The sequence below is a fragment of the Panthera pardus genome, unplaced genomic scaffold (assembly GCF_024362965.1).
Source record: "Panthera pardus isolate Hobbes unplaced genomic scaffold, ASM2436296v1 HiC_scaffold_13, whole genome shotgun sequence".
In the NCBI taxonomy this organism is placed as follows: Eukaryota; Metazoa; Chordata; class Mammalia; order Carnivora; family Felidae; genus Panthera; species Panthera pardus.
Window position 1 is genome coordinate 24,286,714 of NW_026526688.1, and position 26,810 is coordinate 24,313,523.

Sequence of the window (26,810 nt, forward strand, 5' to 3'; positions counted from 1 at the left end):
CTTTTTAAAGAAAGGTTTAAACTGATACAGTAGGTTGGAAACCAGTCTCACCTGCCAAAAGATAACAGGAAAGATATGGCCATTTTCTCCTGCCAGAAGTTGACAGAAAAGGTGAACATAGGAGCAAGAACAACAGCAACAAAAAAAACCAGTTATTACATCCCAACTAGAGAGACACTGTTTAGCTGAAAACATCTCTAATTCCCTTCTTTTTTTCTTTTTTGGAAGGGCGGCTAGAAATTAGTTAACATGCCTGCTAGCATAAAGAAGACTTTCTGATGCACTAAGAAAGCTTGGAAACAAATATAAGCAAGAATAGATTTCTGTTTATGTGAATCAAAGATGTTTCATGGCATATTTCTTTACTATCTGAAATTACACTTGCCATTCAAGACAGTAGTAAATCTCACATTAGGAGTAGCACATTCATTTACTTTATTGGTTTATGGGTGCTAAAGACAGTGTAGTGTATATTTAAAGTATTTAAAATGTTTTTCATGTAATAGGTATTTAGTAAATATTTGCTGGGGAAGTAGTGTGATGTAGTTAAGGAAATAAAAACAGCAACAAAAAGCTCCCATATTAATCCATAAACCTGAATCCAAAAATCAATGTTTTACTCATTTGCGGGACTTCGAGTATGTTGACTTTTTGGTGTTTCAGATTATTAATTACTAAAATGGGACTGGTAAGATTGACTTTGATTGAGTTAACTGCATTCATGAATGAACAGGGTAACATATGGAAGGGCTGACTCAGTGCTTGGCCCATAGGCAGCGTAGGGTGTGGCTGAGAAAATGAGTTTAGGGTTCAGAAGATGCTTATATATCTTACCCTTACCAACTCTTGCTCCTAATAGCTCTTGGGAAAATTTCCTAACCTTTGTGGGCCTCATTTTCCTTATCTTATAAAAAAGGATAATAATAACAGCTTTGTTTTTTGGGTTGCAGTTAGGATTAAGTGAATTAACTGGGCACTTGTGTCTGGCATAGGATAATCTATGCTGTTGTTTGCTGTTAGCATTATTATTAATTTCCTTTCTTCCCCTTGAATGAAGGATCATACAATGTTAAAACATGCAGTATTTTTTTAACAGAAAAGGAATCTTTTTCATTTTGTTATAGAAAGTAATTTGGGCAAGTATGAAAAAAATAAATTGCTTCATTTTGCTCCCCATTTTTAGACTAAATAGAAACACTTAGCCTTTTAGTTTAGGAATATATCCAAATGTAAACGGGGCATAAACGTATCTGGTAGGGAGCTCTAACGTACTGTGAAAACGCAGAATTCTGCAAATGGCACTAGAACGTGCATTAATTTGACCTTAGTGCTGTACCATATAAGTAATATAGTGAATAAGCACTTTGTAGTTTATCATTAAATCTGTATAATGTTTCAAATGAATTTTGGCATGCTGATTTTCACTCATTCAAATACAAATTTTAAAGTGTTTTATATAATTAGGTGATTTTTATTATTTCTTCTTTTCCTATCCATCCTAGCCTACCTTTTCTAAAGTACTCTGTACAATAATAAATAAGTGAATAAACAAACAAGTAAATAAAATATGAAGGATCACCTTGGATATTAATATATTCAGTTATTCTTAGAGCTAGCAATTGACATGCTTTTAAACAATTTTGTTTTATATTCATCTAGTTAAACTCCCCATCTCTACTGTTTCTTGATTGTAAAATGGGTGTTTTCAAACCACTTAAATGCAATTTGCAAAGGTCACTAATTCATAATATGGCCGAGGCCTTTTCAGATCATCAGGTTGAGGTCTAAATTAAGTATGCTGGCCTGGAATATAGCTCTCCAGATCTCTTAAGAAAATGAAGCTTAAAAAGATAATTTTGTAAAATGCAATCAGAAAACAACTTATACATTGGGAGAGTCTGGAATCAAGTCTCTGTGCAAACTTTGGAGAAAGCACTTTGTTTGCCACACAGAGGAGACAGGGATGGGAACACAATGGTGAGATCTGTGCAGCTAGCTGGTTTCCTGCCCCAAGGACAGGTATTCATAAGTGTAGGGGAGGAAAGATAATTTTCCACTTACCCCTGTGAGTTCTTGGCTGAGGCCCCTGTAATAAAGGACAGATTAACAAAACAACAGCAGCAACAACAACAACACGCAGAAATTTATTAACATGTATGACTCATTTATACATAGGAGATAACCAGGAAAAATGAATAACCAAAAGATGGCATAGAATTCAGACTTAAATGCCATCGTAATAAGGAAAGGGGAGTGGAATATGAGCCTCTTAGAGGAGAGAAAATTTTTTAGATAAGATGAATGGGCCCTTAGAAGAATAAATGGGAGGTGTGATCGTTTGTGGCAACGTGTGTCTGGGTGTGATATCAACTTCTGTTCTCCTTACATGTTAGAGGAGTCCGCCCTCCCTGCTTGATGATACTCCCAGGGAGAGAATTTATGACAAGGGAGTTTCTTTGGAGGACTTCTCTTTAGGTAGATGAGAGGAGTTCAGCAAAAGCCTCTCCCTGCATTTGCTGGTTTTCAAATGCCTAAGCTCAATGTATCTATATGCTAAGGTGGCATATTTTGTGTGGCATATTTTGCAATCCTTCATTTGGAAGGGTGATTTCTTGGTTTCGTTACAGCAAAATTATTACAATAAATAATATATATTTTTTTATTTTTTTATGTTTATCTTTATTTTTGAGAGAGAGAAAGGGGGTGGGGCAGAGAGAGAGGGAGAGAGAGGATCCAAGGCATGCTCCCATGCGGGGCGTGAATTCATGAACCGTGAGATCATGACCTGAGCCAAAGTTAGACGCTTAACCAACTGAGCCACCCAGGCACCCCAATAAGTAATTTTTTAAACCATTTTTTTATACCTGAGAAGATAAGGATTGATCTTATTATGCAGAGGAAGTATTTAGTTTCTTTCATTTAATCTCTGTAAGATTATTTTGTTTCTGTATAGGAAGCCATTTTTCTATCACTGTTTCACTTCTATTCATTTCAAATATATTAAACAATGGGAAGTTTCTTTTTTTTTTTTTTTCCAATTCCAAATTACCAAGTAAAAATGAAGGGAAAAAAACTACAATTTTTAAAAGCTGGGAGACAGATGGGGGTTGAAAGTAAGTGGGTTCTATAACATAGCCTCTTATGTTATTCAAATTACTATTTTTTCCCTTGTTTTCTAAAACAGATTGGGGTATTACGTTATGTTTCCAAATTCTATAATATCCATTTTTTATCATTTTACTGATGTTTTTAATCAGTAAAAGCAAATATATCAATTTCTTCATAAATTCTAAAATTATATAATTTTTTCACAGAAAATATATTCACTGGCAGATAGTGGGTTAAGGAAGGAAAAGCTCTAAGAATCAATACATGTTTATATTTTACATAAGTTACTATATATTGTATTATTTAATCTTTACAATATGTTTTAAAGGTAGGTCAATTTACTGTCAATTTGTAGATAAGGAGATGACTCAAATTCATGTTTAGAGTTACATAGATAGTGTATGGCAAGAACAGTGTCAAAATTTAAAACTTCATGAATGTCATCCTCTGACCTTGAAGAACACACACCTCAGAAATGAAGGAAGAACAAATTCATTTATTCAGATCTTTTTGAACATCTGCTGAATGCAGGACACTATCATTGGACAAATGGCAGCCACAGAATATTTGTTTGTTCAGTAAATGCTTTGCACACCTATGTTTCTCCTTGAAGGAATTAAAGCAACAAACATCTCAAAGTCCCTGTCCTCCTATGGCTTCTCTTCTATAGGAGGTGCCCCCCCCCAAAAAACAACAACAACAGATGAATATTTAATTTACTACTAAGTGGGGGCGCCTGGGTGGCTCAGTCGGTTAAGCGGCCGACTTCGGCTCAGATCATGATCTCGCGGTGCGTGAGTTCGAGCCCCGCGTCAGGCTCTGTGCTGACAGCTCAGAGCCTGGAGCCTGTTTCAGATTCTGTGTCTCCCTCTCTCTGACCCTCCCCCGTTCATGCTTTGTCTCTGTATCAAAAATAAATAAACGTTAAAAAAATAATTTACTACTAAGTGGAGAAAGGTTCTGTGAAGACACATGGACCAGGGAGAGGGAAATAATGAAGATAGAGGGGTAAACCATGCTATTTCATATGACATAGTTACAGAATGCCTGGCTCAGAAAAAAAATGAGATTTGAATAGAAAACAAACTCTCCAATGCTCTGTGGAACTCTGCCTCTCCTATTTCTCTGTCTTCACTTGACATTCAATCTCTCTACTCCTGCCCCCACTGCTAGACCCAGAACATGACAGTCAAGTTCTTTCCTCTCTGAAATGCTCTTACCTTGATGGAGACATAGCTCCCCTCTTCATGTTCTTGTGGACATGACTCAGTATTTGGTTTTCTGGGGCTCAGTTGGTTGAGCTTTCGACTCTTGATTTTGGCTCAGGTCATGATCTCACGGTTCATAGGTTAGAGCCCCGCTTGGGCTCTGAACTGATGGTGTGGAGCTTGTTTTGGATTCTCTCTCCCTCTCGCTCTGCCCCTCCCCTGCTCACAGGCTCTGTCTCTTTCTCAAAATAAATAAATAAACTTTTAAAAAAGTTGTGTTTCCAATGAGGCTTTAACAGGTTACCTTTTCTAAATGGCAGCATACATTTTCATTATCCTCCTTTCTTGCAGTATTTAGCTGCTTGCTACTCTCTCACTTACTGTATGTTTTATTTATTTTTGCTTGTTCTTTGTGCGCAGCTCGAGAACATAAATATCATGAAGGCAGGAATTTGTGTTTATCTTCCCTGCTGCATGGTTAGATTCCAGAAAGATGCCTTGTGTGTAGAAAGTGTTAAATTAATTTTTGTTAGATATATAAATAAATTGACCGTTATGCTTTGGGTATATGTTCCTCAAAACTAAGCATTAGAGGGGCGCCTGAGTGGCTCAGTCGGTTAAGCGTCCGACTTCAGCTCAGGTCACGATCTCGCGGTCTGTGAGTTCGAGCCCCACATCGGGCTCTGGGCTGATGGCTCAGAGCCTGGAGCCTGCTTCTGATTCTGTGTCTCCCTCTCTCTCTGCCCCTCCCCTGTTCATGCTCTGTCTCTCTCTGTCTCAAAAATAAACGTTAAAAAAAAAAATCTTAAAAAAAAAAACAAAAAAAAACAAAAAACTAAGCATTAGAGGCAAGAATTAAGGCAGAAGTTGGAAAACTTTAAAGTAATCTTGTCATGACGTGAGAAATGCTGGCAATGAGAACTGATACAGATATATGTGAAAAATGTGAGATATAAAAGTGGAACTACATGCCCCCCCCAAAAGAGACATGGGATCTAAGCATCAATAGATTTTATCTTTTTAATTTATTTTTATTTTTATTTTTTTTAGCTATAATGACTTAAAATATTGTGCCATGATCAATAGAATCAGGGGCACAATGATGGAGTTAAAATTAGAGATATGTCTTTGAAGAAAGTTATTTCAAAAAGCCACCATTACCAGCCACATGATATCATCTAGTCCAATCAAGGGCATGAAATGGCTGCAACTTTTCCAATTCCCAAATGGAAAAAAAGAATATATATATATATAATATATGCATATATATATATATATTATATATATATAATATATATGTATATATACACACATATATATGTATATGTATATGTATATATATACATATATATATGACATTGTATGATATTATTTTGAATTAAATATAATTCCACTCTCACTGTGCTCCCTAAATAGGTAACTAGGTAACTTAGGTAAATAGGTAACTGAATTATATGCTTTCTACATATATTCATGCATCCATAGAGTCAACAAATATTTATTGAATTATTTAATGAAGTTCATGGATGTAACAGTAATGTACTAAATGGTACCATTATGATTCCCAAAGTGCCCTCTTTTCTGAGTTAAAATAAAAGTTAATTTGGTTTTAGCTTTATCAACAAACCACCAGCACAATACCTAGCATGGAGTAAGTTTTAAGTAGAGTGCCTATTAATCTTTTTGTATGATTTATAGCATACCTTACGGTGTTTGATGCTAAGATGACAATAAAAAATGTAAGCAAAGGAGTTTATAATCTTACTGTGAGTGTAAAGGAAGAAAAATAAGTTTTCCTCTACCCTATGTGTTCTTGGTTAAGGATCCTGTAATAAAAGATTAATAGCAAAAAAACAAAAAAAACAAAAAACCCAGATGTTTATTAACTTGTATACCTCATGCATATGTGGGTGATGTCCATAGAATAATGAGTAACCCAAAGAGATAGCTTAGAATTCAGACTAAAGTACCATCTTAGTAGGGAAAGGGGAGTGGAGTGTAGGTCTCTTAGGGGAGAGGAAATTATTTTTAGGAAAGATGAATGGGCCCTTAGAAGAATAGATGGGAGATGTGATAGCTTGTGACCAAGGTGTCTGGGTATGATGTTGACTTCTCTCCTATCACAAGAGTCAATCTTCCCAGGTTGATGAAATACCTGGGGATGACATCAGTGACAGGGGAGTTTCTTCTGGAGCATCTCTCTTTAGGCAGATGAGAGGTGTTTGGAGAAATCCTCCTGTACTAGCTATTTTCAAGTGTCTACAGCTAAAAATAATCAGTATGTCAAAGTATACCATTTTGGGGTGGCATATTCTGCTACTTCCTCTTAAGCTGAGACAAGAAACAACCATAAAACAACAGAAAAGAGAGTGCAACGTATATCCTCCACCAGGCTCCTCAGGTAACAATAGCTAGTCAATAACCTTAGTTTCTTAACACTAGTACTGGAAAAAGGCTGGTTTGTAGTACGTAAACCAAAGGAGATAGTGCCACTAGTTCACTTCTCTCTTCATCTTCCACCTGTGGTGGAAAGTCATCTTATATTCATGACCTATACGTGTGCCCGTCCAAGGCTAGTCTGAGTAATGATGGATGAAGCATTCAGCTCTTCTGGCCTATGTTCTCCTGAGATTCACCAGGGAGAGAGTTGTAAGATTAGGGGCAGGCCTCAGTGGGTCACCCGTCCAGCACTGATGGAGATACCTTCTGATATTGGCACCACTTCATGATGATGTTCCAGGCTTCTGTTTATGTCTCTCCTTGTCTTTGGATGTTGAGCCGGTCTGCGTTTCCTCTCTGCCCCCAGCTTGGCACATCAAAAGTGTGTCTTACCATTTATTTTCCTTTTAAAAATTCAGCAATTCACAGAGTTGAAGCCCAATTATTGGCCCAACTGCTTTGTCTTTATTTAGGCAGTCAAGATTAAGTGATGCCAGGAATAAAAAACTTGTGTTGGTTAGATTATATCGATCTTTAAAAGGTCATCTGTATTGGATACATTTAAAGCAGAGCATTCTAAAACAAAACATACTTGTTATGAATGTCTTCTTTTCCTTATCTCCAAAAGTGAGTAAACCCCAAGCAGAACACTTTTCTTAAGAGTTGGAAAATTTTATATCAAAAGAAATTTGACTAAAATTTATATACTTGAATCTGGTAAAACGTAACTAAAGTTGTCCAAGTGGGGAAAAAAAGACTTTCAATGGAGTATTTTGAAATTTGTTGGCGAGATGGTTCATAAACCCTGGTGCTTTCCAATCAATCAACAAGGCCACAGAGGCCATACTTTATCTCTTAATGCCCGTTTTGTTTTTCTACGTGTTGTTAAAATACAAATCAATAACCCTTAATCTTTCTCTGATTCTCTTAGTATTCTTTAAACCATGGTTTCCTTATTGATTTAATTAGTGTGGGCTTTCCGCTTTCCCACCTAAAGCCCCCAGCTGTGTTTCTGGTGGTTTTCCTTCAAGATTTTCCTCTTTCTCCTGCTGTGTGTGGCGGTGCTTGCCAGTGGCCCCGTCATGCTTGTAAATCTTAATGTCATTGGTGCTCATGACTGTCTGTTGTTCTAGCTCTTAGTGTTGATGTATCTGTCAGTGAGCAAAAGACTTGTCAACCTCCTTCACAATTGTTTTAATGGCTAAGTTTTTATTATTATTGTTTATTATTATTAGCACATGAGGGGATCAGAGAAATGAGTTACTTCGGTGTTAGCAACCTAAATCTAAGTCTATGCTTCAAAAGCTGTGAATTGACTTTTCAGCCAATTAAATACGAAGAACTTTTCCTATACAAAAGCATATAATTTGGGGACGCATAAACTACGTCAACTAAGCTAAGGATGGCTATTGGGTCACTGAAAATTCTCTCTTTACATGTCCACATTTTTATAGAACTTTTATTCATCTGGGAATGTGTTTCTCTTTTAATGTCTATTCAGGTTTCTTTTTTTTTTGTCAGGCTTGGCTAGAATGCTATTCTATTTCCTATCTCAAGAGGCAGCCCATTGGACTCAGATATCTTTCATCATTCTTGAAATTCAGTTGCTGGCTGCTTCTTTTCCAGGCTGTAAAAACTGACTACAGCATTTTCCATAAACCAACTGGAAAAAAAAAAGCCATTTAAAATGGACATTTTTCTTAAATGGCAAAATTTAACTACCACCTTGTTGGAAAATGCCTTCGAGAATTAAGTGTCATAGACAGGGAGACATTTAAATTGCCATGGTAAGTGGACTTTACTGTATTGTTTTCAATCTCTCTCAACATTAGTAGCTGTTTAGAGACTCATTTTCTGGGAACAGAAAATAAAATGCCTTTCTGCTTTGTAAAATTCAAAACATATAATTTGAACACTTCAACCATTTTTATTTTTAAATGAGATTTCGATCATATCTTTGAAAATTAATTCCAATATAAATACTCATATAGTCCTTATGTAGGTAATCACTAGCTAAGGAGGTAGAAAATAAAGTATTAAAATGAGTATTTTTACCATTTAAAATGAAAATGGCACTTTAACATCCTACTTTCCTACTCCCATATTGCTCTTATACAAGTCAGTGTAATATTCATTTGAGAGCTGAGGAAACTGGGTCAGAGAAAGGCTAAGTGACTTGCCCTTGGATGCACAGAATAGAATGGCCAGGCTGGGATTGCAACTTGGCACATAAATCTGAGACTTCATTTAGTTGCTTGTCCCCCATCCCTTGTCTGAACAAATAACAGACAGTTGTAATGTTAAATCTAACATGATCAGCACTTAATGAACAGTGACACCAACATGATTTACCACTCCTCCTAGAATATAAGCTATTCCCATTGAGCAGGTTAAGAGGTTTTGGAACCAAGATTCAATTTTTATGGTTATATGACTGTTGATTATTGCTACTTAACTGTACCAAGTACCAGCTCCATAATCAGAAATTAAAAGAAATTTCCCAAATCATCCAGCTTACTTTCCAGGAGGCATTTGTTTTATGTTCATATTTCCTATAACAGGGAATACATGGGCCAGGGCTGAGCGGAAACTGGATGCTCATTTTACATTTTGATTTTAAGGAATCAAATTAGTGCGTGAGATAAATAATTTGCTATTTCCTTCCAGTCTATGTGCTTACATCTCTGCATTATATCCAGTGTTTATGTGAGTAGTAGTATAAAACTGTCCAATATGATATTTAAAAAACAACTATATCAGATATAGTTCCAATGTAAATTTACACTTCCAATGTAAAACTGGGTTCTCTTTCGAGCTGTATCATCAGACTGACAATTTAGTGGCAGAATCTGGACTGGAGAAAAGAAATTCTCAATACTTGGACTTGAACTAACTTTCTAATGTCCTCAAGCATTTGTGCAGTTTGAGAGTCCTTTTTCTACTTTTGGTAAAACTCAGGTTTTAAAAAGCTTTGTTGCACAACTTACCTCCACGCTTCTCACTTCTTGAGGCCATTTTTAAGTTGTTCAAACTCCCTCCCTTTTAGCGTCCTGAGTATACAGACATGTAGTGGGGTCACCTGGTCATCTTTCAGACAATATTTCTCCCTTATAAGACATAAAACAGGGCGTTCCATTAATAGATTTTATTTCTACCCTTAATTTAACCAACACCAATTTAAAATAATTACCTTATGCATTGTACTCTCCCTTAACATCTTCTTTTCTTTCTCTGTTCTCATGAATATTAGCAGAGCTCACATTTTCTTTAGCCTTTCCTGTCTATCCAGTAAGATGCCATGTCTAACAGATGCCCTCCTGTTTCCACTCCCAGTTTTAGTAAATAAATAATAAAACCTCACTGAAAGAGGGCGAAGACTATTGTGGTCGGCAAGAACATGGTGGTACATACAAACATACATTCTAGGTCCCACACAGTGAAATCCATATGGAGCAATTTTGTGGTCATGGAGCTTCTGCAGAAGTTTTCTGTGAAGGAAGGAAGCGGGTCTTTTTGCCACATGTCCCCAAGCCAGGTACCTGTGGACTTGAACCACAACACAGCCCCTTTCAGTTTCGCATATGCTGATGTGAGTCAGAATACTAGAGTAATAGGACCAAGAGTGATTCTCATGGGATTAGGCTAACTCTAACCTGTGTCTGTCACTTTCCGGAGCCTAGCTTGGCTCATCTTCTGTCATTGTCACTAGTTTTTCAATCGCCACCTCACTGAGAATGCACACACAGCTCATCTCTGGATCTCAGCTTTGTCCCCTCAACTATTGGCCCTATGTTAAATGTCCTCCTTTCTTGTCTGTTCTCTAGCTCATAACCTGTGTGTAAACTGGCCCTGGCCCCTGATTAATACTCCAACACTGGACTCCAGACTCTCATCTGAAATCCCTTTTCTTTGCTTTTCATTCCCCCCTCAAAAATGGTCTGAACTCACTTTCTCCACTTCCTCATTTTCGATCTTCTCCTTAGCCTACTGTAATTAGGCCTTTGAATACTCAAGAGACCTCTTTTAACTCTCTTCCTAGATTTTCATCATTTTAGTTTCATGTCAGGAGTCACTTTCTTTGTGAGGCATTCTCTTTTCACTGCTAACATCTTTCTACCATTTTTAAAGGAGACTCCTCCAATATAGCACCATGCCTATTATCTTCTTAGCATCTCTCACTATTTAATATTATATTACTTATATACCTATTATATTATTGTATTTCTCTTATTGTTATCTCCTTCTGTGAGGCAAGGGAATAATAGCAAATGGTCTCTGCTACTCTAGTTAATTTCTCTCACATTTCTAGCTGCGTAGACTTCACCAGAATTCCCCAGGGCTAGATTATTAGTGATGAACCATGGCTAGGTCAGTCCAGATTAATTGATTCTTGTCTAGATTTTTATTATGTGTTATTAAGTTTACTGAACAAAATAACCCTTTCTGTAAACCAGAGAAAAATATTGGAGAGAAATATTGGAGAAAAATATTGAAAAATTCACAAAGTCTAATTCTATTTGCCAATGCATCTTTCATTTAACCTCATAAAATCATGCCAGACATTTTATTCGTATTATCAGGATTTTGAAAGTATGTTTCTTTGTAAATAAAGCACAAAGTCCAAATTTAAATAAGTCCTTTCCTGGATTTCAGGCCAACACAAGTAAATGCATTTACCTTAATGTGAATGCTGATAGCTGTCTTGATCCAAGAAGGCTGAAGACTTCTTTGGTATTAACTAAGGGAACACTGGGTCTTATAAGTTATTTGGTCCTAATAAATGCTTTGTAGACCTGGTATACAGTGTGAAAAACTAAGATGAAGAAGGTCCTAATTCCTTTAGGAAGCCAGGAATACTGTACAGAACCTTGAAAACCAAAATAATCGCAAAGAACATACTGCAAAGTACGATGTTGAATTCATATTGCACAGGAAAGTAGAGAGGACTTAGCCAGAGTGACACCTCAGTGAGGTGATGTTTCCTCTTAGGAAATTGTAATCATCTCTTTTTCTCTCTTAGGAAATCCATTTTGCTGATCTGAGAAAATAAGCATCTCTGCAAGTGTACGTTTGTTTGATAGATTACTTTAGAATGGCGATATCATTTAGGGAAACGATTTTCTATTTTGTTTGTAGAATTCTCAGAATGCCTAGGGAACCAAGATATTTCAGGATATTTTTAATCCTTGAAAATGGATCAACATTTACCATTTTGGACAAAGGCTGTAAACGTTTCAAATCTAGGATAGTTTGCTTAATCTCTCAGAGTACATTGTTTTTCTTCTTTGCTAGTACTACTACTTTAATGTAACGGCTACTGAAAGGTTTTGTGATCTTAAAAAAAAAAAAACAGGTCTGTGAGGTTTAAGAAAAAATGAAGTGTTTTTTTTTTAAACATTTATTCGTTTAATTTGGGAAAGAGACAGAGAGTGCCCGCGTGAGAGAGTGGAGGAGGGGCAGAGAGAAAGGGAGAGAGAGAATCCCAAGCAGGCTCTGTGCTGTCAGCTCAGAGCCCGATGCAGGGCTCAATCTCATGGACTCTGAGATCACGATCTGAACGAAAATGAATTTAGCCACCCAGGCACCACCCCAAAAATGAAGTTTTTTTAAAGCAAACTCTATACTTGTCTTTTTGCAGCTTGGATACTCTAAAAAGTATTTTGTGATAAAGAAGATTTATAAAGTAATAGTGTTAATCTCATCTTTAAGAAAACAACATTGAATTTCTTGAGATGATGAAAATAGCTTTAATTAAATAACAGATTTTTATGTGTTCTTAACAACCTTTTCTCTCACCCTTTTGTTATTCCATTTGCTTTACAAAATAGTTAGTGGCTTTTGATATAGGTACAGAATTTCTATTGCTTTACCAAAAAAAAAAAAAAATGTTATTCTTGAAAGACCATTTCCTCTGTGATTTGTGTTTGTTTTGTTTCAGAGACTTAGCTAAGTTCTCACTTCTTTTCGAAGGCACATTAATCTCACCTTCTCACCTTCATGTCTAACTAGAATTTGTAGAAATAGAATATTCTAAGAAAGAACGTTGCTTTAATATGAGATGAAAAGCAATGCATGATCTAAGTAGTGATAGCATTTGTGCCTTTTCCCAGACAAGCTATACGAGGAGGTCTCCTGCTGGCCAGTCAGGCATAGCCAGGCTTGTGCTCTCTCCTGCTCTCTTACTACATCTATGTGCTTCCTTTCCTTAGTCCCTTCCTTAGTCTTTCCTTCAGTGGTGGTGGTCCCTAGAGTTCCTTTCATCTTCTTCTTATAATACATTTTCTATTTTGTAGTCATAACTGTTGTTAGAACTATAAAATCTCCACCGCAATCCTTAGGCAAAGTAAATCCCCCTGGTCTGCTGTCATCTCTTATAACACTTACAGTACACAGCAGTAAATATGTTGTGTATCTCCCCTCTAAATAGGAATCTCAGTAAGGACTAAAGATTTTCACTAGTCTGAAGGAAACATGAAATATTAACCTCAATAAAAATGACAGTAAGCAAACAAGTAATTCTTTATATCATGAAATAATTTGCTCTTGATTATCTAGTATTACCACCTCTAATTCATTTAAAATTCTGATTTAACATATACAAGAATTTTTACTCTATGAATGATAGTACTCTTCATTAAAAAAATAGAGCAAAATAACACCGCATCAATATAATTTCTAGTTAGAGCTCTAAAATAAAAAAAAAAATTGGGAAAAAACAAAAAAAATTGGATGTTAGCATTTATCAATATATGGTTCCACATTTTACTTAGAGTAGGATTGGTTCAATGAACACTAATACTTATACTCTTGTGGTACATATTTTCTATAACATATATAGGCACCCCTCAGATATATTGCAGGTTCTGTTCTAGACCACCACATAAAGCAAATATTTTTATAAAGTGAATCAAATAATTTTTTTTGGTTTCCCAGTGCATATAAAAGTTATGTTTAAACTATTATACTGTAGTCTATTAAGTGTGCACCAACATTATGTCTAAGAGAACAAGGTACGTACCCCAAGGAAAAAATACTTTATTGCTAAAATATGCTAAGCATCGTCTGAGCTTACAGTGAGTTGTGATCTTTTTGGTGGTGAAGAGTCGTAGAGGTTGATGACTGCTGACTGCTCCTGGTGGTGGTTGGTGAAGGTTAGGGTAGCTGTGGCAGTTTGTTAAAATAAGACAACACTGAAGTTTGTTGCATCAGTTGACTCTTCCTTTCACAAATGATTTCTCTGTAGCATGCCATGCCGTTTGATAGCACTTTATCCGCAGTAAAACTTCTCTCACAATTGGAGTCGATCCTCACAAACCCTGCTGCTGCTTTATCAACTAAGTTTATGTAATAGTCTAACTCTTTTGTTGTCATTTCAATAATCTTCACAGCATCTTTACCAGGAATAGATTCCATCTCAGGAAACCACTTTCTTTGTTCATCCATAAGCATAAGAAGCAACCCCTCATTCGTTCAGGTTTGATCTTGAGATTGCCCCGATTCAGTCCCTGATCTAATCCTCGTTCTCTTGCTCTTTCCACCACATCTGCAGTTTCTTCCTCCACTGTAGTCGGGTACCTCTCAAAGTCATCCATGAGGGTTGGAAGCCACTTCTTCCAAGCTCCTGTTTATGTTGATATTTGGACCTCATCTCATGAATCGTGAATGTTCTTAATGGCATTTAGAATAGTGAATCCTTTCCGGGTTTTCATTTTATTTTGCCCAGATCCATCAGAAGAATCTCTGTCTACGGCACCTAGCCTTATGAAATGTATTTCTACCTGAAAGTCAGAATTACTCATTGATCCATGGACTGCATAATGGATCAGGCATGAAAACAACATTAATCTGGTTGTACCTCTTCATCAGAGCACTTGGATGACCAAGTGTATTGGCAGTGAGTAGTAATACTTTGAAAATAATCTTTTCGTGAGCAATAGTTCTCAACGGGGGTCTTAAAATAGTCACTAAACCATGTTGTAAACAGATACGCTACCCTCCAGGCTTTGTTGTTCAATTTGTAGAGCATTTGCAGAGTGGATTGAACATAATTCTTTAGGGCCCTAGGAATTTTGGAAGGGTACATGAGCACTGGTCTCAACTTGAAGTCTTCAGACGCATTTGTCCCTGACAAGAGAGTCCTTTGAAGCTTTGGAAGGCAGGCTTTGACTTCTCCTTTAGATATAAAACTCCTAGTATCTTCTTGCAGTAGAAGCCTACTCCATCCCACTGAAAATTTTTTGTTGAGTGTAGCCTCCTTCATGACTTATCTTAGTTAGTTCTGGATAACGTGCTGCAGGTTCTACGTCATCACTTGGCCTTTCACCTTGCAGGCTTTTGTGTTTGGAAATGGCTTTTGTATTTCTACCTCATGATCCAACCTCTGTTAGCTTCACCTTGTCTTCTGCAGGTTCCTCACCTCCCTCAGCCCTCGTAGAATTGAAGAGTTAGGGCCTTGCTCTGGGTTAGGCTTTGGCTTAAAGTAATGTTGTGGCTGGTTTGATTTTTTTTTGTCCAGACACTAAGACTTTCTCTATATCAACAGTAAGGCTATTTTGCTTTCTTATCCTCATGTGTTTGAGAGAGTGGCGCTTTCATTCCCTTCATGAACTGTTTCTTTGTATTCACATCTTGGATAACTGTTTGGCCCAAGAAGACAAGGCTTTGTCACTCAACTTAATCATTTCTAGCTTTTGATTGAAAGTGAGACATGCAACTCTTCCTTTCACTTGAACACTTAGAGGTCATTGCAGGGTTTTTTGTGTGTTTGTTAAGTTTTTATTTAAATTCCAGTTAGTTAACATCCAGTGTAATATCAGTTTTGGGTCTATAATACAGTGATTCAACACTTCCATATAGTATCTGGTGTGCATCACAACAAATCATTGTAGGGTTTTTAATTGGCCTAATTTCATTATTGTTCTATCTCAGGTAAAAGGCAGGCCTGAGGAAAAGGAGACAGAGAGGGAATGGCCACTCGGTGGAACAGTCAAAACACACAGTTATCAGTTAAGCCATCATCTTATACGGGTGTCGTTCATGGTGCCAAAACAATTATTAGTCACATCAGAAGCACTGGGCATAGATCACTACAACAGATATAATAATGAAAGTTTGAAATATTGTGAGAATTACTAAAATGTAAGACACAGATTTAAAATGAACAAATGCTGTTGGAAAAAGTCACCGATTGACTTGCTTAACTCAGCATTGCCACAAATCTTCAATTTGTCAATAGCACAGAATCTGCAAAGCACAATACAGTGACACACAATGCAATGAGATATAACTGTATTTTTTATATTACTTGACAGGTAATTATAATTCTTCGCTGATGCTGTTTTTATTTTGGTGTATTTATTCAGCATTATTTCCGTTGTAGTAATTGTTTAATGGACATACACAATAAGAGAATTCTGAAAAGACCTAAGGAGAAAAACACTAAACTAAAAAAACTTATTGCCTTAGAGAAAATTATATTTTATAAAAATTATTTTTTATCCCTCAGGTAATAAATATTTTATTCTAAAAATTGTATACCTAGTACATATTCTTTGACTTTTCTTAACCATACTTCTTGGTTGTATCGGGCAGAAAATAACGGATTAGCCTTTTGAAAGAATTAACTTCAAACCTAAATTTATACATTACCAAGGAATACCACCTCCCCTTTTCCAGAATGGACTTTTGCATATATCAATATGTTATATAATATTATATAATCAGATAGTACAGTGTAGTGTTTTGTGTTTTTTAGAGATCAATTTTATTTTGAGAACTCATTGAAATACAACTAAAATAAATGACCAACAAAGTTCTAAGTAAAAGCACTAACCAAATAGCTAAATCTATATAATTCTAAATGAAAGTGTATTTTCTTCCCGTTGGTTCTTTCAAATGCACTTACATTTTACTAGAACATATACACTGAGCCACTGATACCCTGTATTTTTAGATAAAGGTACAGAAATGTCTTGAGATACAGTTGGTCTCTGTCTACCCCAAGAAACAGGTGACACTTATTCCAAGAGTAACTGGGATGTGCATTGAATTTTAGGTTATAGACACCAGGGAGTAGAGCTGCACCATCATCACTCTCCAGAGAAAAGGTTACTGTTAGAATTGGGCAAATCTGACTGAAAATAATATACATCTCAGAAATACCACAGCTAGTTGAACAGCTCTAAAATGCAGCATCAATGATGTGATAGGAGGCATTTTGTAAGATTTTAATCAATTTTAATTTAATTATTTAATTTTCAATACACAGCAATAGTTCTTTGAACACTTACTACCCATCTGTAAGTATGTTGTATCTTTTGGTTTAAAAAAAAAAACAAAACAGTTTTTTAAGAGTCTCTTATGGTTTGGCTCCCTCCCTCTCTAACTTTTTTTTTCCCTGCCCCTCCCCCCATGGTCTTATGTTAAGTTTCTCAGGATCCACATAAGAGTGAAAACATACGGTATCTGTCTTTCTATGTATGACTTATTTCACTTAGCATCATACTCTACAGTTCCATCCACGTTGCTACAAAAGGCCGTATTTCATTCTTTCTCATTGCCACGTAGTACTCCATTGTGTTTATAAACCACAATTTCTTTATCCATTCATCATTTGATGGACATTTAGGCTTTTCCATAATTTGGCTATTGTTGAAGGTGCTGCCATAAACATGGGGGTACAAGTGCCCCTATGCATCAGCACTCCTGTATCCCTTGGGTAAATTCCTAGCAGTGCTCTTGCTCTTAAAAACTGAGAATAAACAGGGTTGATGGGGGGCGGGAGGGAAGGAAAGTGGGTGATGGGCATTGAGGAGGGCACCTGTTGGGATGGGCACTGGGTGTTGTATGGAAACCAATTTGACAATAAATTTCATATTAAAAAAATAAATGCTAGGAAATAAATAAATAAATAAATAAATAAATAAAACCCATTGGTTTTAGTTTTGAATGTTTCTTTTCTTTCTTTTGTTCTTCTTTTTTTTCAGATGACTCGAGAACAATACATACTAGCAACACAACAAAACAACCTGCCAAGGGCTGAGAATGCACAACTTTACCCAGTGGGGATTTATGGATGGCGAAAGAGGTGCTTATACTTCTTTGTCCTTCTGCTGTTGGTTACCATGATAGTTAACTTAGCCATGACAATATGGATATTGAAAGTGATGAATTTCACTGTGGTAAGTACCACCATGATTTTATACCTACTGCTTTTGGTTCAAAGACAATACAGTGCTGTTATTTTTATTTTTTAATTGAAAGTTATTTTTCTTAATCTTTACAAGTATGTGTCTTGAAATTCCAAAGACTGTCATGTATTATTTTAAGACTACATTCAGTATGTATCCGTGACACATGTATATTACTATCTGCCATTTAAGTATGGGAAATTGAGATCATGAGATAGTACAGAACACCGATTCATTAGCAAGTTAGAAAACTTTCAACCTATAAGCTTGAACTATTGCTTGCTAAACCTGGTAATGTAGGAAATGAGTTGTTTAGAGATGATATTTGATATTAAAATTAATATTAAATATCACAAATACCTTTAAAATACTTTGCACAGAGTATTTACCTTCCTCCCTATGCTTTCTGTGTAACATACTGCATGATCAAATCTAAACTCTGGAATTTCTCCTGGGCCACATGGACCAATGTCTGTAATTGTTACCAGATGGTGATCTCATTTTTTGGAGCACAAGCATGGTAAATATAAAACCAGAAATTAAATCACTCTTTCATGAAAAGTAATAATATAAAATAATTATATAACTCATTGATGAATTTTGCTTTAATTTATTGTATGTGTACTATAAAACAATGAGCATGACTTATCTGGGAAAAATTACTCACTTCAGGAAAGTCTAGTTGAGCTCACTTCATATTTTCTGGCTAAATTCTTAAATTTTTCAACTCTGCCTTTAAAGCTTTCTGCCTTTCCTTAAAGACTTCAGATATCTTCACATTGAAGCAGGTATCTTACACTTGCTGACCAGACTGCTGTTAATCCTTAGAACTCTGCGTCCTCAGGGGCAAGTATAAAGCTGGCTGTTTAACTTCACTGATCTTTGTGTACTGGGCTGTTGCTGCTGCTTTTCTTTTCTTTTCTTTTCTTTTCTTTTCTTTTCTTTTCTTTTCTTTTCTTTTTTTTTTTTAAACTCTACAGTGTATTGACTTAGCCAAAAGTAGTTTCTTTCTGAGTTCACTAACATACAATTCTAACTTGAAACAAAATCTTAAAAGGGAAAATGAGCCCAGCATCTGTCCATAGTGTAGGATACTGCAGTTGTGTGCAAAGACCCTGGGAAAGCAGGTGGCCTAGCCTTCCAGAGAGGAAAAACTATAACTGTACAAATCATGACAGAAGAGCATATGTTCACGGAGTAAAATGAGCTGAGCAAGGGTTCCATTTCTCTGATACGGTGCAAATTTTGAAGGGTATTCATCAAAAAGAAAAAAAAAAAAAAGAAAAAAAAAGAAAGGCAAAAGTTGAGCAGAACTCAGTATGTTCCAGGATTAGAGAAAATGACTATATCCTAGCGATGGACATGTGTTCAGGGTCACTGATCAAGGTCTGTGAGTCTGTGGGTGGCTAAAGGTGGAACTGGGGGCTACTAGACAAATTATTTCTTTAAGAGACTCTGTTAATACATCTGAACTGTTCCTTTGTCCCAAGAGTTGGCTCAGTGTCCCCCACCCCCACAATTGGGAATATTTTGGCGTAGATTATACCAATTCTGCTCCTAGTCTTTTTGTTCTGAGTTCTGCTCCTGCCTCCCTTACCAATGTCCGTGCTCCGTTAATGATTCCTTTACCACATATCAGGGGCAATGTGTATAACTCTGAAGATTCTTTTATGTGTTTTTGACTATCAGCCAAATTAGCAGTTGCTGACAGCAATTTCTTTAACCTCATTTTTCTTAACAAAACAAAACAAAGAAAAATCACTTTGAAAGAAATAAAGACTATAACTTTCTCCAAGATTTGAAATTTCAAACATTTGATCATCTCTTCCAATGAGCATCTTTCTAAAACTCATGAAAGTTGTGATCAACTCTCTCACTTCAGGAGTCTTGTTTCTATCCAGTAACCAGGCCATGGGAGCTTTCAGATTCAGGCCCTGTATATTTCTCAAGCATATTTAAATTAATTAAGAAAATAAACTTAAATGCATAATTACATGGCTGCATGGATCAGGCTCCCAATACCTTGCCTCATGCTGAGGTCAAAGCTGGATAAGCCATTCAAGGGAAATAATTGAAACAATCACCTTTGTCCTCAGGATCCCTGCCGGCCTCAGGGTTTCTGTCACCTGTGGTGCTATCTAATTTGAACCTCAGCTGGCCAATATGTATGTCAACATATTCCTGGGGATAATGAAAAGGAGTTTATTTTCATAAGAGTTTTGGTATTTATTTATTTATTTATTTATTTATTTATTTATTTATTTATTTATGGATCTTTCTTTTTCTTTCTTTCTTTCTTTCTTTCTTTCTTTCTTTCTTTCTTTCTTTCTTTCTTTCTTTCCACAATGTTTTTTTTTAATAATCAAAATAGAAGGCTATGTGTTCTTCAGGCTCGGAAGCTATTTCTATGTAAGTGACATAATTCATGTAAGTGAAACATGAAGTAATTATTGAGTCAAGATAATCTCTGTAAGGTAATATATTCTACATCTCAGTGTAGTAATTCATGATTGTCTAGTGAAATTCTGCATTACTTAAATAGTTGCTGAGTTTAGCAGTTCTGAATACTGCACACCAGATTAAGTTGTATGAATTTGAAAAGTGAAATAATTTGTAATCCTCTTATATTAGAGCAGTAACAAAATCAATTTTATGTTTTCACTGGTACATTATGATTGTATCTATCTCTAGAGTGAATACCTGACACCATTTGCCATACTATTATCGTAAGAAGTAGTAAATGATGTGTAAATTTATTTGGGGTGTATTACTGATTTACACAAAATGTATTTCTCTTTCTTTATAACTGTTTCCATACAATCCATGGAAATATGTGGCTGTTAACATCTTTTATTTCAGCAGATGGGGCACGTTATTGTTACCAAAATGTTGTGGTTTGTTTTGTCTTGTTTTGTTTTTGCACAGCAAGGGTAGCTGCCAATCTGTTTTATGATGTTTCATGGAGTCTATCATTCTGACTAATATTATGCATGATCTGTATGGTTGATATGACCTTATTCTGTTTCTTATTTTGTGGAAAATAAGATCACACAGCTGCTAAGATACCCAGGTGCAGAGAATCAAGAAAACGGAAATTAGTTTATACTACAGGGTGAAAGGCTTAAGATAGATAAACACCACAATTTCCTGTCTGTGAGAGTTGGTAAATGTAGGAATGACTTGTTGAAGGAGATTGTGAAACTTCATTCTCTCAAGATCAGTATAACCCAATTACGTGTTTTTGTTGTTGTTGTTGGTTGGTTGGTATAATAGCTATGTGGTTCAATATAAATGGACTAGTTTAGAAGATCTGTCGAATCTAGGCATCCTGATAAGGCAATATTCTTTTCTTGGCTCAAGTGCTCATCCTAAGTAAGTTTGTTCTGTATTTGAAAATTGAAAATTGATATAATAATATTCATTTTAATCACGAGTACCAAGTAAATGTTGGTGGCCTCAATTGCAACTTCATTTGATTGGCTATGTTAACTAGCCATCAAAGGAAGAATGGGAAAATAAATGCCGTTTATTAAGCAAAGAGGGTGAGGAAAGTCATGAATGTTGTGACTGAGAGGTCATGAATGCCCAGATATGGGTAATAATTGGAACAATCAATCAATTGAACAATTTGGGAAAAAAAAATGTTAGAAACTTGTGATCAGTGTGATGAATATTAGTTGAAAGGACATCCCACAAGATGTAGGGCTGGGTATCATAATCTTTTAGGATTAAAAAGGAACTGAGAGATTTTTAGTTCAGCCATCCACACACTACTAGAGGTCACTCTGTATATTCCCTCAATTTGGTCACACAAATTGAGGGAACCCTCCTTTGGATAAACCCACCTTTGGATAAAAACCCTCCTTTGCTTAAACCCTCCTTTGGATAAAAAGACCATCGCATTAAATCACTGGGTAGTTGTACTGCTATTTAACATCTTGATATTTTGTTGCAGTCTCTCATATATTACTCCAATCATGGGATACTAGTTCTCTTCTTTCAAACTGACATGAATTTATTATTTTATCCAGACCACAGTTTGTTCTAATACACACACACACACACATATGTATGTTCTTACACAAACACACACCTATGTATATATACATATACAAATTCACATACAGTATACACATACATAAACTTAACATAGTCACATCTAGCATATATATTGTATGTAGATAAATATTCTAGATCTTTATTAAAATAGATATACATTCTCTATGTAATATATATATATATTTCTTTTAATATCTAAACATCAGAATAAGTTAAGAGAAATTCTTTTTTTATTATTTTTTATTTAAATTTTTTTTAATGTTTATTTTTGAGAGAGAGACAGAGCATGAGTGGGGGAGGGGCAGAGAGAAAGGGAGACACAGAATCTGAAGCAGTTTTCCGGCTCTGAGCTGTCAGCACAGAGCCCGACATGGGGCTTGAACCCACCAATCATGAGATCATGACTTGAGCCAAAGTCCGAGGCTTAACCTACTGAGCCACCCAGGCACCCCTAAGTAAGAGAAATTCTTATGCAGTCACTTTGTCTTCTTTAGTTGCCATTTGCCTTTATTTCAAATATTATCTCTACTACATTATTATCATTATATGTTTCTAAGACTATTAACATTTTTAAGATATCTTTCTGTTTATGACCATTGGCCAGAGAGTTACTGATATATTTTATCATACTTTCTTTTCTTTTAGTGTACCTTTCTAAAGTTAAGAGACAGTACACATATCACTGTATTCGGTTTTCTGCTCTCCTACTGGTTTTACAGCTAAAAACTCTAAAAGATAGTTTTGGGAAGTATGAAATAACACACATTTGCTAAGTATGCAGTCCTGTGCTCTACTACGTTGGTAAATGAAGTGTCACATATTCCCATCTCACTCGTGTGACTATTCTTTTGTTTTTTGTTTTTGCTTTTTTTTTTTTTTTTTTTTTTTTACCTTCGTCATTAACCCAGTGGCATGTCATCCATAGCCATTATTGATTTACCTAAGATGGCTAAAGTACATTTGCAGTACGCTATCATTTGTTAGTGTGTCCATCACCAGACTTGTTACTCCACAGTTTTCTTCATTTTACTCTTCAATGGAACCATGAGGTCAGAATAAACGTTTCTATCACTGTATATCTAGCCAGTTCTTATATTTATCAAAGCTGTGTCCCCACACCAAATGTATTTTATTTCTTACCCAGAATCTATGGACATATACAGGGTGTGTGGGAAGCTTCAGTATGAAATATGAAATTGATGTTTCATTGCTTTTTTCTTCTCTCCTTACCATGCTTATCACAGATTGTTTCTCTGTATATGACTATGTTCATTGTCTGTTTTTACTTCCCCACGGATAGAATATAAGCTTCATAGAGCTCAGGGTTTTTGACCCTTTTTGCATTGTTGTATTCCCAAGGCAGAGGACAGTGCCTGACAGATAATTAGCTCTTAATACATTTTTGTGGAATAAATATCTGTCTTCAACTTTACCTGCATTGAAAGCTAATTAACTCTTCACTTCACTATGCTTTGTGCCCTTCCAAAAACCTGCTCTAGCTGGGATGAATTGATAAAAAGACTATGAGTTGTCCTAGGTGTCTTTGTTGCTGTTTCAGGTCTCATAAGCACACGATATGGTTCCGTGGACTGTAGAGGGGTTTTTATTAACATCTACATTGAAAAAGCAGTTTCGTGTTCTGAACACCAAGTTTAATAATTCCCTGAAACCCCTGCATTTAAACCCAAACATTTGAGGCAGACAGGACCAATCTTGATTATCCGTATCGGTAGTACAGAGAATTGCCATTATTAACACTTTATTTATTATGAAATATTTTATCCTACAAAAGAATATACATATAATGTATATTTGAACCATTAATAATAATAGCATTAGCAATAAGAATAAAATGAACACCTGTGCCACCATCACCCAGCAGGAAAAATAAATCCCTAACTATGTCTAGAAAGAACTATGACCCTGAGTGTTTTTCTTGCTTTTATTTAGTTTCATGTATGTATATGTGCATATAAACCTCACACTGTATGCTGTTTTACCTTAACAATATGCTTGCGAGATTTATCTCTGTTCGTGTATGTAACTGCAACGTACTTATTACTGCTGAAGATTTCAGTGAATGAACATACCTTATTTATTTTATTTATAAATACTCTTTTTGAGTTGTTTTCAGCGATTTTGGTTATTTAATTTGTGCTCACAAACAATGATCCTCTGAACATTCTTATATATTGATAATTGTGGTTGCTCACATACACGAGTTTTTCTATAGGTTCTAGAGTCTTGAGTGTGTGTCTATAAATACTGACTTTTAAATCATTTTTCCCCAAAGGGATTGAATCAGTTTGTATTACCACCAGCACCCTGTAAGGGTTTCTTTTGTTTTCCTCTCCTCTTAGCAGAGATGTGCCAGCTAAATTGCTACTTCTTAAGCTACAAATCTGACACCCAACTACCTGATAAAGATCCTCCTTATTTACTGGTTTGTTTAGGGGTCCCTTCCTGACAGATTTATTCCTGTATCTTTTTTTATTCGTGTATCTTATCTCTGTGATAGTACTTACTATGTTGCATTAGATATATAATCATGGTTCATCTCAATATAGACTCTTTCCTTTTACCAATTTTCCCCAAGTCCTGATGCAGGCAGGCTGGGTCCAAGAACCCAGGAGAGGGTCCCACAGGATCAACCAAGAAGATTGTTGGCTTCACGCAGGATAGAAATCAAACGTGAGCTAGAGAAGCTGAAAACAGAGTTTATTGAACAGCGTGAATGATAGGTAGAGATTAGCAGAGAGAGTGTCCGGGAGACTGGAAAAGGAGAAAGGAATGAGTCTCATTAGTGCTCGGGGCCAGAGGTTTGTATTAGAAAAGGGTCTAGGGTACCTGCTCCCCCAGGAGTGTAGGATAGGGTCCATTCAAAGGTGAGTGTCAGGTGAATAGGTACTATTCCACAAATTACCAAAGGTGGAGGTAGTGATGCCAGCATCAGCCCAGATTTGTCTGGCTCGTCTTAGATGTTATCAGGTGTTTGGGGCCTAGGACAAAACCCAGAGAATGATTAACTTTTTTGCTTCCCCCTTGAAGTGGGAACATAGTTTCTTTGGCTTAGAGACAAAATATGGAACATGGGTAATGGGCCTACCAGAAACACAGCAGAGACAGAGCCTTTGGAAAAGGCTTCATCTTCCCTCTTTTGGTGCCAATAATGCGGGGATTCCTCAAAGAGCGGAGCTGGTTTTATATTGTCTTATTTATCTTGGTAGCATGGCCAGGCACCTACCAGGTGGTGATACACTATTTTTGGTTGACTTTTTGTAACTTTAAAAAGTCGAGATTCACTTTGAGTAGAGGGAGCCTCAAATTGAATGTCTTAATGTTTCCACTTGTTCTTTCTGTAAAACTGCTTCAGATCCCAGTTGGTTTCTGTTTTTATGTCCAGGCTTTTGTCTGTAACTGAAATCTCACCCTCCCGCATTAAGACAGTGGCATTCCTCAGGTCTTTTCACATCTTTCAGCCATGGTGACCAGCTTCCCCTAACAGGAAGACAAGCATAGCATACTTTCTCCCAGAATCCCAAGGCCCTTAGGTAAGAAGATGTTTTTTCAGGAAAAATATAGTCCCTTGAAGCTCCGAATACTAGTTCTGACTCATTCCCTCAGTAGTGACTACAGTAACAATCCTAGTGTTCTCTTTTTCATGGACAAAACAAAAAACAAACAAAAAACAAACCTTGTATTTTATGTAAAAATACTCTTTTTTTTTTAAATTTTTCAACGTTTATTCATTTTTGAGAGACAGAGCATGAGTGGGGAAGGGGCAGAGAGAGGAAGACACAGAATCCGAGGCAGGCTCCAGGCTCTGAGCCATCAGCACAGAGCCTGAGGCGGGGCTCGAACTCACAGACTGCGAGATCATGACCTGAGCTGAAGTCGGTCGCTCAACCAACTGAGCTACCCAGGCACCCCCAAAATACTCTATTTCTATCCTATCCTACTTCATCATCTCTGAGGCAAGATCTGTCAGTAATGAAGAGGTGCCATAGGCTGGCAGTTACTTGTATGTTACCACCAAATCCCAGAACTTTTGTGCCATCACTTGTTTATGGTCCCTCCAGAAAAAGTAATCAGACCTTCGGGCATGAGAGAAAATGACTGTGTGTTTCCTGACTTCCTCTTTTGGGTGGGCACCTGCTGCTGTGGAGCCTGGGCCTGCTCACCATAATCACACATAACGGCCCCAAATGCCTCTTCACTGAACAGTTGAAATCAATGGAGCATTAAGATTTCCTGGAGACATTTGTTCATCCAACTTGGTGTTAGGTGTAGGATACTTGCGATTTTCCGAATTTACTTTGATTAAAAACACACACACACACACATAAGCACAACAAACAAAATACACACTAATTTTAATCTAATGTCCAGTGACTGAAAGAAAGAGGATGGGAGTCAGTAACAGCCTCAAGTAGAAAAGGCAATAGTTTTTATTCAAGTGGCCCACAAGGGCAAAAGTAGGGGATGTGGGTTCCGTCATGTGTCTTTCTCACAGCATTGTTATAAAACATGGACTCACAATCAGATTTGGGAAAAAATTAAGAAAGTCTGAACCTCATACTCTTTCTGGTAAGCATTCATTCCTCTCAAAACCTGCATGCAATTTTGTATATGCAACACTTAAGACCATCAAATGAATTTATTCTTATTCATAAGTGTTATATAACCAGGGAAAACACTTGAGTGTCTCCTACCTGCTAGTGTGGTATTTTTCCGTAAAAAATTGGTGTCGATGGCAGGATCTCCTTAGACTGCCAGTACTGACAAAACACCTCTCATCATTTGTCAG

General features: G+C 36.4%; 1 protein-coding gene across 5 annotated transcripts in view; it reads left to right on the plus strand.

The window, feature by feature from the left end:
* SGCZ (sarcoglycan zeta) overlaps window positions 1-26,810 on the plus strand; it is a 1,075,859-nt gene that overhangs the window by 595,693 nt on the left and 453,356 nt on the right. For 4 of the 5 annotated variants that reach the window (XM_053900919.1, XM_019466762.2, XM_053900917.1 and 1 more), the window contains exon 2: window positions 17,741-17,935. In XM_053900919.1, the coding sequence (XP_053756894.1) occupies window positions 17,741-17,935 (195 nt within the window). Of the gene's footprint in view, window positions 1-14,302; window positions 14,650-17,740; window positions 17,936-26,810 lie in introns of those variants that run through there. The other variant, XM_019466761.2, reaches the window with a different exon arrangement.